The sequence below is a fragment of the Aspergillus pseudonomiae genome (assembly GCF_009193645.1).
Source record: "Aspergillus pseudonomiae strain CBS 119388 unplaced genomic scaffold BDV37scaffold_37, whole genome shotgun sequence".
Lineage (NCBI taxonomy): Eukaryota > Fungi > Ascomycota > Eurotiomycetes > Eurotiales > Aspergillaceae > Aspergillus > Aspergillus pseudonomiae.
In genome coordinates, this window is record NW_022476029.1 from 178512 (window position 1) to 194430 (window position 15919).

A 15919-nucleotide genomic window follows, 5' to 3' on the forward strand; every position below is an offset into this window, starting at 1 on the left:
TTCTATTGGGTATGCTTTTGCATTGCGCTCAGCGTCGTAAACTACTAGTAGGTACATGAGGAATAACATTATCAACAGCGGATGTGTATAAGATATAACATAGAAACACTCAATATCTTGCACATCACGATTCTATCTTCATTTCTCGTAATATCCTGGTCACCAACTTCCTCTGATCTGTCGAGCTCAATTCGTGCTCGTCGATGGTACTCAGGCATCGCCCAATTGCGACCGTCGCCTTGACAGCATAATCGCCTCCATTGGCACAATCCACCCAAACCTTTCCATTTCTCCCCACAGCGATCTCAAATCCACCCGCCTTCTCCAGCTTCTTGCCCAGTTCATCCAGAACCACCAACCCTGCCACACCATCCTGTTGCTCCGCCGACGAAGAGCTCGCCTTTATCAACCGAGCCGCCAACCCAGTCGACACATCAAAAACCATACCCCCGGTCAACGGACCCAATCCCCCATCAGCCCGTCCTGTCGCCGGGTTGACACATGTAAGTTCCACCTCCGCGCCAGCGCCCAAACCAGTCGACAACACACGAGCATAGACCAGATCGCCTTGTTTCAGCATCGGCCGCGTCTTCTTCGTCGCACCCTCAAATGAAAGCTGTCCTAGCAGTGTCTGGGGCGCTTGCGGCGTAACCATACAATGGAAGTAATCCGGACTGGAGTGGTGGATCTGCGCGATCACAAGATCGCCTGGTGTCGGGAGGTAGCGACGGTTTGGGGTAGAGAGGATCGAGACGGCATTTCTTTTGTTATCTGTTGAGAGAAGCCCGGGTTGCGTGGCGGATATGACATGGCTGGGAGGATTCGAGGACGGTTGCGAGAGGAGACGAAGACCTGCTCCAAGTCTCAAGGGACCCGAATTGCTGGATGGCAGATATTCGGAGGGAACTTCGTCGCCCGGGAGTAGAATTAGTGGCGACGCCATTGTGAGGGTAAGTCCACCGAACGGGTTGTGGTGGTGGTTTGTCTTTGCGTCTGAAGAGATCTGATGGTGGAGACTTGAAGGATCGCCCTTGGCTGTGAAAAGCGCAAATCGTTGCTTATCGGCTTATCTCCACGTGAGAGATTGTTTCTGCAGCATTATGTCAGTGGACTTGGGGTGATGGTCGTACTAGTGGTTATGTACAAGGAATTCAAGGATATAATTTTAAACCCTCTATTCCCAATGCTTGTGAGTTACAATGTTCTCAATGCACGGAAGGGTCAGTCCATGTGACGTGTACAATAATTGTACATACATACATACCTACGATTCTGGCTGCCCAGTCTAGATCGCACCGCCACCGCGCTATCGATAAGCACTAGCCACAGCTGCCCGCTTCTTGTCAAACAGACCAAAAATTTTTTTTCATCGTCTGGCAGAAAACGAAGGAAGAGAATCAGCCATTCCGAGGCGGAGCCCGAATTGTGTCCCATTTTCTATCTCCATTCCCTCTCTACTTTCAATCCTTCCCTTTTCCCTCTTCCTCCCTTTATAACACCCTACACATAATTCACAATGAGTGACGAAACAAACGGTACCCCGGAGCGTTTCGCTATCGGTATCTCTTTTGGCAACACCTCCAGTTCTATTGCCCGCATCAACCCTGTATGTGAGCCCGATTCATGACTTCGGTTTTACTCTCAAGGCTATGGATTTTTGTTAAGGGGAAATTGTACTAATGGTAATCAATATATAGGAGGGCAAGCCGGAGGTTATCGCCAACGAGGAAGGAGGTTAGTCTAATATTTCTCACCCTATTGCTGCTCGGTGGCGGGTAACCTTGGAGCACAAACTTACGGATGCACAGATCGTCAAATTCCTTCCGTCCTTTCATACATTGATGGTGAAGAGTACCACGGTACTCAAGCCAAGGCCCAGCTGGTCCGCAACTCCCAGAACACTGTCGCATACTTCAGAGATTACCTTGGCAAGGAGTATGTCTTTATGATATAAAATGCTACTTCCATGTGAGACAACGCTGACATGAATACCCCACAGCTTCAAGTCGATAGACGCCACACCATGCCATAACTCGGCGCATCCTCAGCCTCACGAGTCTACCGTTGCTTTCTCCATTGTGGACTCTACCAACGAGACCCCCAGCACTGTCACCGTCTCCGAGATTGCCACCCGCCATCTCCGTCGTTTGAAGCAGTCCGCCTCTGACTACCTGGGCAAGGAAGTCAATGCCGCCGTTATCACTGTCCCTACTGACTTCTCCGACGCTCAGCGTGAGGCTTTGACCGCCTCCGCTAAGGCTGCTGGCCTTGAGGTCCTGCAGCTCATCCATGAGCCTGTTGCCGCTGCCCTGGCCTATGATGCCAGGCCCGAGGCTACTGTTACTGATAAGCTTGTTGTCGTCGCCGACCTTGGTGGTACCCGATCCGACGCTGCTGTTCTCGCTTGCCGTGGTGGCATGTACTCTATCCTCGCAACCGCTCATGACTACGAGCTGGGTGGAGCTTCATTGGACAAGATCATCATCGACCACTTCGCCAAGGAGTTCATCAAGAAGCACAAGACTGATCCTCGCGAGAACGCTCGTGGTCTCGCCAAGTTGAAGCTAGAGGGTGAGGGTGCTCGCAAGACCTTGAGCTTGGGTACCAACGCCAGCTTGAGCATTGAGAGTCTCGCAGATGGCATTGACTTCGGCTCTACCGTCAACCGTACTCGCTACGAGCTTCTCTCCGGCAAGACCTTCGCCCAGTTCACCGGCTTGATCGAGCAGGTTATCCAGAAGGCTGGGTTGGATGTCTTGGACATTGATGAGGTTAGTCCCTCGTGTTATTTCGCAGGATCAATAGCAGTACAAGAAGTTATGTTCTAACTAAGGTTTAGGTTATCTTCGCTGGTGGTGCTTCGCACACCCCCAAGATCGCCCAGCTTGCCCGCAACATTTTCTCCGAGAAGACTAAGATCCTTGCCCCTTCGACCTTCACTGGCGCCATCAACCCCGCTGAGCTGGCCCCCAGGGGTGCCGCCATCCAGGCCTCTCTTATCCAGGAGTTTGAGCAGGAGGACATTGAGCAGTCTATCCACCCCATGGTCACTGCCACTCCTCACCTGAAGAACGCTATCGGTGTCGAGTTCACCTCCGGTGAGACCGTCGAGTTCCAGCCTCTCCTGAACACTGAAACTGCCCTCCCCGCTCGCCGTGTCGCTCAGTACAATGCTCCCAAGGACGGTGGCGACGTCTTCATTCGCGTCTGCGAGGGTGTCCGCGAGATCAAGGTTACCAAGCCTGAGCCTAAGCCCAAGGAGGAGAAGCCCAAGACTGAGGACGATGAAGACGACTCCGACTTCGACTCCGATGAGGATGAGGAGGAAGAGATCCGTGAGATCGTCTGGAAGACCGAGAAGCCCATTGCCGAGCTTGCCGTCAAGGGCGTCAAGGCCGGCAGCAAGGTCGAGCTGATGGTCCACGTCAACGCCGACCTGGGTCTGCAGATCACCGCTCGCGAAGTCGGCGGCCAGAACGCCGTCCGCGGTGCTGTGCAGGCTGCTTAAATCTTTCGTCGGTAATATATAACGTATTTTCCTCTTATCTCCAGACGCACCTCACGGTTAATGCTTTGCTCCTTCTTCCCAATGGATTTATTAGAACATCAAAATTTATTAGACATCATGCACTTCCTTTCTATCTCCACTGCGTCATATCCCCATCTCGATGTGATCGGTCCATGAGAAGAGATTCTGGATAGGAGAGACCTTTTGTCTTAGGCGCGTCCTGTCTTGCAATGACTGTTCGATGACGAATGTATCAATGATGGTTTCTTCAAAAGTATATAGAGAGGCCTAGACTCTTAGAAATATGATTCCTACTGATAAAACAATACACTTCCATGACTATGAATTATCTGAAGAAGATAGGATCCGGGCCTTGAACCCGGCTGCTTTTTCCGCAGTCTCCAGTGTTCCGAAAGGATCAGACCGGCCACAGGGAACTATAGTGTCAACCGAGTCTATTTTATCGTAGAGGATAACGTACCTTGCAGGAGCTTCTCCAGGGACAGTTACCACAGCCCGAGTTCTGTTTTCTCTCTTGAGTGATGTTCACAACCTCCAACCCAAAGGGACCAAGCGAGCCAATAGATCTTTGGTTAGTCCAATCTCAATATGCTCCCTTGCAAAGCCATGCTGCGCATTACTGACCAAATTACTGTCCTCTTCTTCTCTCCAAAGCCTGCTTCATCTATTACGCTAAACTGAACCTGCACAGGCCCGGTAGATGACCCCAAGTGACAGCTCTAATCCAGCCTTTTCAACGCTGGCTGTGGACTAGGCGCTGCTGGTAAATCTTCAAAGGCAAGATGATTTGAGATGATCTAGTTGACATGACACACAGCTCTCTTATGCTACCCATCCAACCTCTCGCGTTTGACCGTGATTTTCCAAATTCCCATAAAATCATCACCACGATATATATTATACTTATCTTCCGAACAAACCCTTCTACTCTCTACCCTCCTCACGATCAGGAACTGAGAGATAAGTATACTCCCACTATACTAGAACGCATCCAGAAACTCCCAATTCATAATGTGAGGAAGAGAACCATTCTCAGCTAAAATGTTGATATTAGTTAGGTCACTATGTGTAAAGATATACAAGACATATCAGGTAGTATACGACTTTTGAAGTTGTATACATATAGCCTCGGGTAGAGTTTCTTTCAGCCCTTCCTCCATCTCTGCCCATAGTTCGTTCTCAGATACCAGAGGACTATGGGGAAGCGAAGCGTCATTTGGAAACAGGAAGTTAGGGTAAATAGAACAACTACCGAGGGCTTGTATATAATCAAAATAGAGATCGCGAAGGTATAGTAGATAGTAGATAGTTAATAGTCTATTATATTATATTCTCTTTTCCAGGCAGTAGAGAGCGTCGACCGAGCTCTACTTAGAGATTCGCCAGAAATGTACTTTATTAAGATAATGATATCTGTCTTCCAATGTTCTACACAAGCTGGATATCTGGTACTTCGCATATCAGAAGACTTTTGTGCCCTATAGTGGGTCTCTGCAAATCATGCGGGGTGGGCCGCCTAGCGCATAGTTGGACTGGATGATCTGCTGCTTATTTACGGCGTCCCTCTATTCAATACGGCCCGCTCAATGATGGATTTGCGCTAAGACCTTAGTAGATTAAATTTGTACTGTGCAGAAAGGCTTCCCATCTCAAACAGCCGCCAGTTTGCCTGCACAGAGTTGGGCCGCATCGCTATCTTGACAACCCTCGTCCCTACTCTTCTTCCTAGTTGGCTTCCTGATGCAGGGCCTTTTCTAGTGAGATTGATTTTTAAATTGACTAGCTGTCGGGATAGAACATTACAATTAATACCTTGTACGTATAGTAACAACAAAAGACCAGCAGATATCATAAAACACCGCGTACACCATCCAATTCCCCACAAAGGAAAAAGATAAAAGACTATGGGACTCCGAAAATTAAGCCACCATATCATAGCAACCAAGCGAAAGAAAAGCACGATATGTTTTGCGGCAAACAGGGTTTGGCTCTGGAATTATCCATCGCCCTCCCCCCCCCCCCCCAACTTATAATGAACGAAGCCAGAGATTGCATCGAAATGCAACCCGTATTAATTATCCCTCACCTACCACCCACAATTCCAGATATATGACTCACATGGGTCTATCCCTCGTACATAAACGGAGAAAATGGGGGCTATATGGCTAGCTGGCTCATGGGTTGGCCTCCTTGTTGCTCTGGACGCTGGTGGACCGTTGGGAAGTGAAGAAACCGCGACGACGGTGCTCGCGACCGCTGTATCCGGACTCTTTGCCGCCGATGGACCCGCCGAGGCAGTACAGAATGCAGGCAATGAGGAGACAGGCTACAGACGTCCACATGAAACCGAATGACTTGGCGCCCAGGCTGGCCCTTTGGCCGTTGCCGTTGAACTTGTTACGACCCTGTACAAAGACGGCGCTACCATAGGTATTAGTAAGGGTGTTTTTGAATTGTACTCTATAGAGTTAATGGCCGAACTCACGTCATCAGGCAAGTAGTGATGATTTGGAAAATCAAGGCGATCCATGCCATCAGGGAAGAGATGTAGCTGCCGATACGGGTGCACATGGCCAGGAATCCGGTGAAGAGAGATACGACGCCGAAGAAAAGCGCGATGATGAGGAATGGGAATGTGAACCTGGAGGTCAGGAAGTAGTGGTTTGTACTGGGGAGGGTTAGTTAGGAATTCAATTCGTCTCGATCCGGTCTGACCGAGTGTCTTGCTTACCCGATGAAGGCTGCAGGGATGTTGGTTGTTGTGTCGAAGTTACGGTGGCTCGGAGGGTCGAAGGGGAAGTCGGGATAGGAGCTTCCGCAATCACTCTTTCCATTGGAACCGACAGCGCAAATGTTCCAGAATGTCCACCGGGATAGAGCTGGTGCGCCCGGGATGTTGCTTGTGTCGACTTGAAGGAAGTAGATTTCGTTCAAGGGAATCGAGTTCCGTGCTCCTCCCAGCAGGGTCAGGAACATTAGTAGCAGCGCTCCGGCCGTGAAGAATAGGCCTAGGAAGCCCAGCAGTACTCCTATACGGGTTCATGTCAGTGGTTTCGCGACTGGGTCAACCGGCGTGGGAGAAACACACTGCTGAATGCCATTACTGAAGCAGTCGGCCTTCTATCCGGCTAAGGATTTTATATTTTATGTATAACCACACAATGGTCGATCGAGATGGTCAATCCCAAATGCTCAACTGGCCAGTTTGGGTATACAATGGGACGAGTTGTGGGCGGAAAGGAAGTAAGAGGAGTCGAAGACGATGAGAGTGGAAGGACACAGCTAGTGATTTAGGTATTAAAGCGAAACCCCGGCAGTCCCGGCGATCCATGTTCACGGGGAAGGGTAGTGATATAATAATGAGAGTGCATCATAGTCGGTTGGCTGGCGAAAGTTGCACTCATGCGACTTGGTCTCAACGTCATCGTTGCAGCGTGCCCCGCTAACTCTCCTCGGCTAGCCCCAGTTTTCCCTCCGCGCCAACCCCATTCGGGCAACCTAAACTTAACGTCCATGACGTTGTCGAACTACATTTTCTGACTTGACGTTGCACCTGAACTGCGAATCTCTCCTGCGTTTCCCCATCAGGCTGCAAGATTTTTCAAGGTGATCGCTGGTTGACGTGGGTCCCCAAAAGTCAATGCTGCAATTTCTTCTCCCGTCCGCCTATCGAACCAGTCAAGTGGCTACGCCTACTTAGGGCGTGGTAGAATATTGGTCACTGTCCCTATACGGTGCCTCGTTGGCCACTAGGCACATCACAGTACCCAAGTTTTGAGCCCGATTGCATCCCGTGAACCCAATCAACATGAATAGCTACTTGAGTATATTCGCCACTAGCTGCAGTACACGCATACAGCCTTCCATGAATACTCCGGTACTGTCTAGCTAACCATAAAAAGAGAGCAGCATGTACGCGCAGGTCTGAAAGTTCCTGCAGAAGCTTCAAGGTATTTCCAGATATTAATGGTTTGTTTGTATGATATCATATAGTGACGACCAACGTCGGGCCTTCATGTTTTTGACTTAAAACAGAGACCTAGAGGATTCCTCCGAGATCGATCCCTGTAATTTACTGTCTCTAGCGCTTAAAATTAACTTCAATCCAGACCTTTTGTGGCTGAACACTTACAGTCCACTGTTAGGTAAACTTGGCAATGCCCAACATGTTCGTCCATGAATGCCCCCAGAATGGCTTTTCTTCTCTTATCAACTGAAAAGAAAAACAAAATCCTAAGCAATGGTAAATAAAAATTCCCATCCTCATTCTCCATCCCACAGCAGCGTGGCCCCTGCTTAATATGATCATTTAATATCTACCGATCTACTTATGGAGGATCTACTAGTCTTGATTGCAGTCCATTGTCAAAAGGAAGTCCCTAATATAACCCGCAGCATCCGAAGCGAGCTATACCACTTCGGCAACTGTGTGCTCCTCGGCAAAACGTCTGAATATACCCTACACTTGTTCGCTACTCACGTCGCACAAATATCTCTACATCCAAGGGCGTGGGAAGCAGTGCTTTCCGTCCGTTCATGCGTACTCAAGCCACAGTTATCAACGTGGCTAGGAGTTGTTGCAGTCTGAAGCCTCATTGCTTTACGAGCGAGCATGCCAAATCACAAGGCAAGTACAATAATTAAACCCAATGCCATCCGGCAAAATAGTATGCAGGCCTTGTAGTTCACTAGATAAGTGACATAATTATGCCTCTCTATTGCCTACTATCCTTATATCCTTTTGCAATTTGCTAGTATGAATATGAACGATATATCTCACTAAGTGGGATTCCATCCAGCTATCTACTACTAGAACATGAATCGCCTTCCATTATACTGTTTTTGTGTAGGTGATTGCCTCGCTGACCAAGCGGATAACTTCTCTCCAATAGAGGGTATGCCCGCGAAAGTATTGAGGATGTTATCTCTTACCCCTCACGATCTTAAAACCTATAGTATAATCATCGAAATTCCAGAGGCGTTTCGAACAATGGCTATCGCTGTGTAGATCGACATTAGACGCGAACCAGTTCAGCTCCAAGTTGTTGAGACCAGCAGTAGTCATTAGTGCGAATAGGGAAAGAGAAGGAAAAGTTTAGACTTAACCTTCCTTGTTTTAATCCATTCTATCTTGGTTTTGTTCAAATACACTATTTTTCAGAGTATAGCCCGGGGGGGAAAGTCTATTTAAGAAGCAATTTGGACGGCTTTCCATGTTGGACCCTGGAGCTTCTGATAGTTGGGGCCCAAAACCGACCGATAACCGACTATAACATTATGTTCTTAGCTATTGTGGTTATTGTCCTTTACATACTTAGGGCAGCATGCTATCGCCTTTACTTCCACCCTCTTCACTCCTTTCCCGGTCCGAAGCTTGCAGCCATCACAAGTCTATACGAGTTTTACTATGCAGTGGTTAAAGATGGCCAATTCATTTGGGAGCTTGGCAGGTTACATGACAAATACGGTATCAACGATTGGCTTCATGCTGGACCTGTGAGGATTTGAAGGGCTTCTGGGAGAAACTGACAAATTAAAAGGGCCGATTGTACGTATAACGCCGGACGAGCTACGTATAAGAGACTCGTCCTTTTACAATGAGATATATGCTGGTGGTACACGTGTGAGAGAAAAGTCTTCGTCATTTGTTCGCTTATTCGGTGCCCCGGATTCAACTGTTGCGACGGTTGATCACAATCATCATTAGCTACCCCGTAAGGTATTGAGCAAATACTTCTCTAAACGCTCGGTTTTAAACATGCAGCCACTTATTCAGGGCAAGATCGACGCCTTGATTCAGCATTTTAGAAAGGCCCACAGGGAACAACGTGTCATAAATCTCTCTATAGCCTTCTCGGCATTAACTGCGGACATAATCTCAACTTATGCATACAGTATAGATGATTGTTTCTTGAAGAATATCGAGCAAAATGAGATAAAAACGGCAACCTAGGCGTTTGGATCGTTCAGTCACTTTTTCAGATTCATCCCTTTCGACATGTCTAGGATGAGGTGCATTTCTTCAAACGTGATGGAGAAGATCTTTCTACCGGCAGCCAGGGTGATCAAAGTACAGGAGTCATTAGGACAACAGGCAAATGTGGCAATGTCTGCTAAGCAGCCTATGTCATGACCAAATACAGTCTTCACCTCTTTGATTGACCAAAGCCTGCCCCCGGAGGAGTGAACATTGGATCGGCTGCAGGATGAGGGGTATATCCTTCTTACGGCAGGAACTGAAACATCAAGCTGGGCATTAAGTGTGACTATTTTTTATTTATTAACAAGCAATTTCTCCTCCGGCTTCATGAAGAGCTCAAGCTTGCGATGCCGAAACCAAATCATGTTCCTGATCTATCCGAGCTCGAGACTTTGCCACTACTGGTATACTATTTCGGCTCCCCTTTCTTCTTTTTTCTCGTATTGCTGTTACAGATGCTTTGTTTACTGATTCCATGAAGCGGGCAGTAATAAAAGAAGGCCTTCAGCTTTCCTTTGGTGTGCTCACGCGCCTACCACGAGTCGCCCCTTTCGAAGCATTGAACTATAAAGGACACCTTATACCTCCAGGTGTAAGTGCGGTGTGATGTCCGTATGGCGGCCATACCTAACACAACTCCAGACACCAGTGAGTCAATCAATATATTTTGTCAATATGGATCCTCGGCATTTTCCGGAACCACACACATTCAACCCAGACAGATGGCTGGGTACGGCAGAAGAAAGAAAAGCCCTAGAATCAATGCTTGTGTCATTTTCTAGAGGAAGCCGCCAATGTCTAGGCATAAAGTACATGCGCTCCCCCTCTTTTCTTTTCCTCTTTCCTGGCTTAAATTTACCCATAATCAAGGAGATATTAACTATGTTATACATTAGCCTTACCTAAGCAGAACTATTCCTTACCCTCGCTACCTTGGTGCGTCGATTTGATCTAAAACTGGTTGACACTACACTCGATGACGTCGAGCCATACAGGGACCATTTCATCATTTCCCCAAAAAATAGGAATGGGATATAAAAGTTATAGTAACGCAGGAGTATGCATGAAAATCGTCATCGAAGCTTAAACAGACTACCTTTGGATACCAATCTGTCAATTTTTGTTTCTTTGTCTTTCGCGAATTCATCAATTCTCTACACTGATTTACTCGGGTCAAACTCGTATGATAACCTAACAGTGGTACAGCAGCCCCCAATATGCTCAGGTCAGACACCGTCTTCGTCCTATGTTTCCAGTTGCCCAGTATTATTTCCCAATATGGTCAACCCTCAGCCAGCAATTCGGATAAACGAAAGTTCCTTGCTGAAATCGCAGTTCTATGATAAAGGCAAAAGTTGAAATTATTATATCGAAAGTTTTTATATAACAGTGGAACTCGCAGAACTCTGACGGAATATTCAGAGGATGAAAAGTTGTACTTACAGAATTACTAAATAGACAAATTACAAACTAATTATTATGCTTACGATGACAAACCCGGATCAGTAATCTATCAGCTCCTAAATCGAATCAACGGTGATGAGATCTGGAAAATCTCAGAATTCACGATCTTGGAAGTTGTATGGAGAGTATGTATGAGTGAAGCAGAAGCCATGCTCTTATTGCGGTAAAACCAAATAGCAATCCATAGATGCTTAGTGTCTAAACAATTGGCACTAAGATATATATAAACATTTGCCGAATGGATCCTACGAGGTAAGGGAAAGGCACCGCGAAATAGTAGTGCTGCTATATATATATTTCTCACTGTCAAAGAAATCGTTATCGATAGGCTAGTGGATACAACCACCAAGGTACGGTTTTAAGTAAGAACTCACAAGGTAAACATGTTGCCTTGGCCTTATCTACCGGTCTTTTCTATAACGTACGAAAGATTTGCTATAGCTTCAGACAGAAATATTTAGTAGACATGGGTGCCTATAACTATAAATTCAATGCATATTAGCATAAATTACGTAATTATACAGGTAATAGATTAGATCTGCGCTAGTACGTTTTCATCCGCCTACAAACGTCACGAGTGCTGTAGCAACAGCGCAATAGCAACCATATGACTGAACTATCTTCTCTGTCATTATTCTATTTTTCACTAAACTCTGGAATAGTACCAGAAGTTCTATACTTAGAACAGATAGCACGACTCCCAATCTAGTGGACTCAGTTCGCCAAAATGGCTACTTGGGTATACCCACCACTACCTCCGCAGCAGCTGGAACCGGAAGCTGATAGTGCATTGGTATACTTCTCCCCAGATGCATACGAGATTCCTTTGGCTTTTTACACAGATTAAAGTATCGCATGTCTAGTATACCTCTGTTGTTGACTTTTGGCACCGATACAGGCCAGGGAATTAGAATGGTTACTGCGTTCCCTGCAAGACTCGCTAGCCTCCCTAAGGGAAGGCTTGCATGAATGCGCTGCGCTTCTTGCCCCTAAAGAGCCAGGCTCAACATTGGTTATGTCTTCTGTACGATCAGAAATCGTGAAAGGATTCGTAACAAGGATTGGGACCAAAATCGTGAAAGGCGTATGTTATGCGCGCTTGCTTTCTCTTATTCTCGAACAAATCGATTGGACTGATCAAGTATTGTCATGCGCTAGGATATTCAACTACGCCTTGGCTCCCTTGCTCCTGCACGCGGCTCCCCAACAACTCGCTTATGTTTGTCGAACTCGCCCGGTGCACCAGAGCTTGTGCTACATCAGTTGGTTTCGGTGAGGGATTTGGTCAACCAGAGTCTCGATGTGGTGGACGTCAGCACTTGGACTGGCGACCCGCTCAATGCAAGTTTCATATATGGGCAGCTGCGTCTATTATATGAAACTCTGTCCGAGGCTCGGCAGATGCTGAAGGGTGAGAGTGATCAGGTCAGGGGCAAGTGGTGGGAGACAAGTGCGCTTGAGGATGTATGTTCGGCGCATCGTTCTTTAGTCCTCTTTACTCGTGACTAACTTATGACTGCGAAGATGTTTGACCCGCCGTTGCCGCCAAACCTTTCGTTCCATCTCTCGATCGCCGATTCAGCCCTCGTTTTGTATCTAAGGACGCTCGAGTCCAGCACACCCACACATACTCCAACAGCTTTTGCCACCGACATTTCTTTGACTGGGTTCAATCTGCGAGACCGTTTATTTGGAACTCGACACCGCGGACATGATGAGGTCGGAGATCTTTTCACGTGGAAGGGAGACGAGGTCAAAGTAAGGGAAAAGATCCGCGTGGAAAGTCAGGACCCGAGCCTGATGGCAGTCATGGCGAAGTTAACTGCTCTGCAACATGAAGTGATGAAATGGATTTCTGCGCTGAAAGTGCTTATGGGCAACGAAGATACCGATAGTGAGGAATAGTTTTGGCAAGCCCTAAATTGTATATACTGTTCTATATCATTCAGATACATTAACATGTCACTTAATACTTCCATATTCAACCTCCTGTTCTCGAGATAACTAATGCCCATACTTGAAATATTACATAATCTAAATGTCTCCTTCCACCTGCCAATAGGAAGAGCGGAATTTCCGATAGTCGCATTTCTTGGCAAAGATTTTCCTGACCGAGCTCTCACGAGTGGCGTTTTTCCCTTCATCCCCAGATTCAGGCCGCAGATTATTGCTTTCAGGGTGGTAAGAAGGGTTGATGATGCTGTCAAGATCTCCAGCATCAAGGGCGAGCCGGTCTTGCTCCCACGGCCTTCTGCGCACCATTGCATCGAAGTCGTCGCAGATCAGTTCGCAACAACTCCGCGGCGGAGCTACCAGTCTCATAGCGCAGCGGTACAGATGCACAAACACGCGATACGAGTTTCCTCTTAATTCTCCGGTCGGATTCCCCCGGAAAACTGCTACTGGATATCCAATCGGACTGAAGGATGGACGGCGATATGCGTCTACGGTGCCCCCTGCAGATGGCAATGTCAAGACGGATCGCAAGGACGCTGTCTACGATGTGATTGATAGGATTGAACAGAATGAGATGGAAATGGCTGAGCTTATGGATGAGCTGAGCTTATTGGACGACTATTGGGAAGCTCTCAATCTTGATGGTCCAGAGCTTGATCATGCGTTTAGCGAGACGATCGGCCATCGGAACCCGGAGACTCTAGAAGCGCGCGTGCAGGAGGCGAGGCAAATGTTTGGGGACACTCTACCCGATGGATATCTGAACGACACTGAGTTGCGGTTGTACACCCAGTTGTATGGCGAGCCAATCATTCGGGAGGAGGAGTTGGAGCTTGAAGCGGAGGGAGATGAGAAGGACCCCGATGTTTTATACCGTGAGGATGGCCAGGGAGGATGGGAGGCAGTGGATTTCGAGCAGGCTGAGTTAGAGGATGAGCCACCTGTGGTGTATGATATGGAGGCTGGCCCGGTCGAGGATGAATCTATCGCCATGCAACGGACACGGGAAGTGGCAGAGCAGCTCGGCGGAGAAATCATGCTGGAGCAGTTCGAAGAAGACGCAAACCCAGATGACACACCTCGACTACATCCTCTCACTGTGGAAGGGAAGTTCTCTACTGATCCCAGTACTGTTTTCTTGCCCAAGGACACAGTAACTGGTCCCATTTCCATCATTTTATCGGACTACGCCAATAAACATATCGCAGATGTTGCCCATCGCACCTTCGGCGGTACGCGTCTTCCTTATTCTACTACCACTCCACCACCACGCGCACAGATGCCTCAGCTTCCTATTCCACTAGAAGCTTCCCAGCGGCACATGACGGAAATGGAGGCGAATGCATACATTGCGGCTCTGTACCCCGGAATGTATACCTCCATACTGAGTACTCTGGTCGAGGTCCGAAAGCGCCTGGGCACAGAGTGGCTGCGTGGGCTCATCTCGAAAGAAGGGGGCCCGCAAATCCTTGATGCCAGTGGTGGTGGTGCAGGTGTCCTTGCCTGGCGAGATGTCATTCGCGCAGAGTGGGAGACGATGGTCCCAGACCATCCGAAGAAAAGTCCTTATCCTGTGGGTAGATCAACTGTTGTCACTGGTTCGGAGTCCTTACGAAATCGCGCAAGTTTAATGTTGGAGAATACTTCATTCCTACCACGCCTGCCTGACTACGTTCACATCCGCGAGAAACCAACCCTAGATGATGAGAGAGCTCCTCCAAAACGAAAGCAGTATGACATTATCGTCGCCCCCCATAGCTTGCTCGGCATAGATGAGGAATTCTTACGCAAAGAGCACGTGGAGAACCTGTGGAATCTCCTCAACCCTGATGGCGGTGTTCTGATTCTTCTCGAGAAGGGACACCAGAAAGGATTCGAAGCAATTGCTGGAGCTCGTGAGATGCTCCTTAAGCGTCTCATCTCAAGTCCTGGCTCTACAGAATATACCAACTTCACTGAGTCGCCAATTGAGGATTCACATATCGAGAAGGAGCCCGGAATGATCGTAGCGCCCTGCACTAACCATGAGAAATGCCCCATGTTCAGCGTCCCTGGCCATTCCAAGGGACGCAAGGATTACTGCCATTTCCAGCAGAGATATATCAGACCGCCCTTCCTCCAGCGCATCTTGGGAGCCAAGGATCGGAACCACGAAGACGTCAAGTTCAGTTATATCGCTGTACAGCGTGGCGTGGACTTACGTGAGACGAAGGGTATCGTACAAGGCCCCGAGGCTACCGAAGCGGCCTTTGCTGGCTACGAAGATCTACATGAAACAGCTGTAGAAGAGACGGAAGCATCAAACGAAGCTGCTGGCTCCCAGGCTGAGCCAAGCGAACAGGCAAAGCCCGAGAACTTCCACACCTTATCTCTTCCTCGTATTGTGTATCCTCCAATGAAACGCCGCGGACATGTCATCTTTGATTTCTGTACGCCCGCTGGAAAGATTGAGCGCTGGACAGTTCCCCGCTCCTATAGCCGTCAGGCATACAAAGATGCTCGCAAGTCAAGTTGGGGAGATCTGTGGGCTCTTGGTGCGAAGACCCGCATCCCAAGAAGCTTGAGAATCGGTGATAAGCATGGCGAAGGCAAGAAAGAACGTTTGGCCAGGCGGGCAGCTTTCAGGGCTGAATTAGCCGAGGAGGGTGAACTTGAGCAGCAGGCCGAGGGTTCTGACTGGCCCGAAGTGCTAATCCCGCAGAGAAAGAAGGGTCAAACAATTCCCAGTTGGAAAAAGCATGTGGACAAGAAGAAGGTGAGACAGGCTTCGAAGAAGCATGCCGCTGCGAAAGTAGCGCAGAATGACTTTTTGGTTTGAAAGCTTCGTTTGGCATCGTTCATCGGCTGGCAGGGAACACAAGGCATAGGGCTACGGCGCATGGATGGTTCATATCTCGGTACAGGCGCCCGGGCCTCAATTTCTGAAAATGTATTATAAATGTATCATATATGACGGATATATGTAATTAGACCATAACTGTAAAGCTTAT

At 48.1% G+C, this 15919-nt stretch overlaps 7 protein-coding genes across 7 annotated transcripts; 4 read left to right on the forward strand and 3 right to left on the reverse strand.

The window, feature by feature from the left end:
* On the reverse strand, positions 1-1221 carry BDV37DRAFT_249574 (exosome non-catalytic core subunit RRP40). The gene has a single exon (XM_032082105.1). The coding sequence runs from the start codon at positions 941-943 to the stop codon at positions 125-127; it is 819 nt and encodes a 272-aa protein (XP_031940992.1). The 5' UTR covers positions 944-1221; the 3' UTR covers positions 1-124.
* An 84-nt stretch (positions 1222-1305) lies between these two features.
* Positions 1306-3872, forward strand: BDV37DRAFT_249576 (ribosome-associated complex protein SSZ1). The gene is made up of 5 exons (XM_032082106.1): positions 1306-1606; positions 1698-1734; positions 1809-1935; positions 2000-2771; positions 2840-3872. Exons 1-5 carry the CDS (start codon positions 1517-1519, stop codon positions 3506-3508), a joined length of 1695 nt encoding a protein of 564 aa, XP_031940993.1. The 5' UTR covers positions 1306-1516; the 3' UTR covers positions 3509-3872.
* A 1278-nt stretch (positions 3873-5150) lies between these two features.
* Positions 5151-5553, reverse strand: BDV37DRAFT_249577 (uncharacterized protein; the record flags this gene model as incomplete). The annotated part of the gene is made up of 1 exon (XM_032082107.1): positions 5151-5553. A coding segment is annotated over exon 1 (309 nt), but the record flags the coding sequence as incomplete, so codon positions are not given.
* On the reverse strand, positions 5548-6662 carry BDV37DRAFT_129884 (SUR7/PalI family protein). Its single transcript, XM_032078710.1, has 3 exons — positions 6261-6662; positions 6015-6197; positions 5548-5950 (listed from the first exon to the last, which is right to left on the reverse strand). Exons 1-3 carry the CDS (start codon positions 6503-6505, stop codon positions 5704-5706), a joined length of 675 nt encoding a protein of 224 aa, XP_031940995.1. The 5' UTR covers positions 6506-6662; the 3' UTR covers positions 5548-5703.
* Positions 6663-8806: 2144 nt separating this feature from the next.
* BDV37DRAFT_271946 (cytochrome P450) lies at positions 8807-10547 on the forward strand (the record flags this gene model as incomplete). The annotated part of the gene is made up of 6 exons (XM_032084793.1): positions 8807-8996; positions 9070-9215; positions 9249-9423; positions 9893-10101; positions 10152-10305; positions 10417-10547. 6 exons carry the CDS (start codon positions 8807-8809, stop codon positions 10545-10547), a joined length of 1005 nt encoding a protein of 334 aa, XP_031940996.1.
* A 1039-nt stretch (positions 10548-11586) lies between these two features.
* On the forward strand, positions 11587-12953 carry BDV37DRAFT_249594 (uncharacterized protein). Its single transcript, XM_032082108.1, has 4 exons — positions 11587-11766; positions 11872-12057; positions 12132-12437; positions 12498-12953. Exons 1-4 carry the CDS (start codon positions 11701-11703, stop codon positions 12876-12878), a joined length of 939 nt encoding a protein of 312 aa, XP_031940997.1. The 5' UTR covers positions 11587-11700; the 3' UTR covers positions 12879-12953.
* Positions 12954-13118: 165 nt separating this feature from the next.
* BDV37DRAFT_249597 (tRNA methyltransferase RSM22) lies at positions 13119-15917 on the forward strand. Its single transcript, XM_032082109.1, has one exon. It carries the CDS (start codon positions 13168-13170, stop codon positions 15745-15747), a length of 2580 nt encoding a protein of 859 aa, XP_031940998.1. The 5' UTR covers positions 13119-13167; the 3' UTR covers positions 15748-15917.
* Positions 15918-15919: the final 2 nt, after the last annotated feature.

Coding starts and splice junctions, on each gene's coding strand:
- BDV37DRAFT_249594 (XM_032082108.1), top strand. CDS start 11,701: ATGGCTACTTGGGTATACCCACCACTACCTCCGCAGCAGCTGGAACCG. Junction 12,058..12,131: donor GGACCAAAATCGTGAAAGGC/GTATGTTATGCG, acceptor GTCATGCGCTAG/GATATTCAACTACGCCTTGG. Junction 12,438..12,497: donor AGACAAGTGCGCTTGAGGAT/GTATGTTCGGCG, acceptor ATGACTGCGAAG/ATGTTTGACCCGCCGTTGCC.
- BDV37DRAFT_249574 (XM_032082105.1), bottom strand. CDS start 943: ATGGCGTCGCCACTAATTCTACTCCCGGGCGACGAAGTTCCCTCCGAA.
- BDV37DRAFT_249597 (XM_032082109.1), top strand. CDS start 13,168: ATGATGCTGTCAAGATCTCCAGCATCAAGGGCGAGCCGGTCTTGCTCC.
- BDV37DRAFT_129884 (XM_032078710.1), bottom strand. CDS start 6,505: ATGTTCCTGACCCTGCTGGGAGGAGCACGGAACTCGATTCCCTTGAAC. Junction 6,198..6,260: donor ATCCCTGCAGCCTTCATCGG/GTAAGCAAGACA, acceptor AACCCTCCCCAG/TACAAACCACTACTTCCTGA. Junction 5,951..6,014: donor ATCACTACTTGCCTGATGAC/GTGAGTTCGGCC, acceptor TACCTATGGTAG/CGCCGTCTTTGTACAGGGTC.
- BDV37DRAFT_249576 (XM_032082106.1), top strand. CDS start 1,517: ATGAGTGACGAAACAAACGGTACCCCGGAGCGTTTCGCTATCGGTATC. Junction 1,607..1,697: donor CTATTGCCCGCATCAACCCT/GTATGTGAGCCC, acceptor ATCAATATATAG/GAGGGCAAGCCGGAGGTTAT. Junction 1,936..1,999: donor AGAGATTACCTTGGCAAGGA/GTATGTCTTTAT, acceptor AATACCCCACAG/CTTCAAGTCGATAGACGCCA.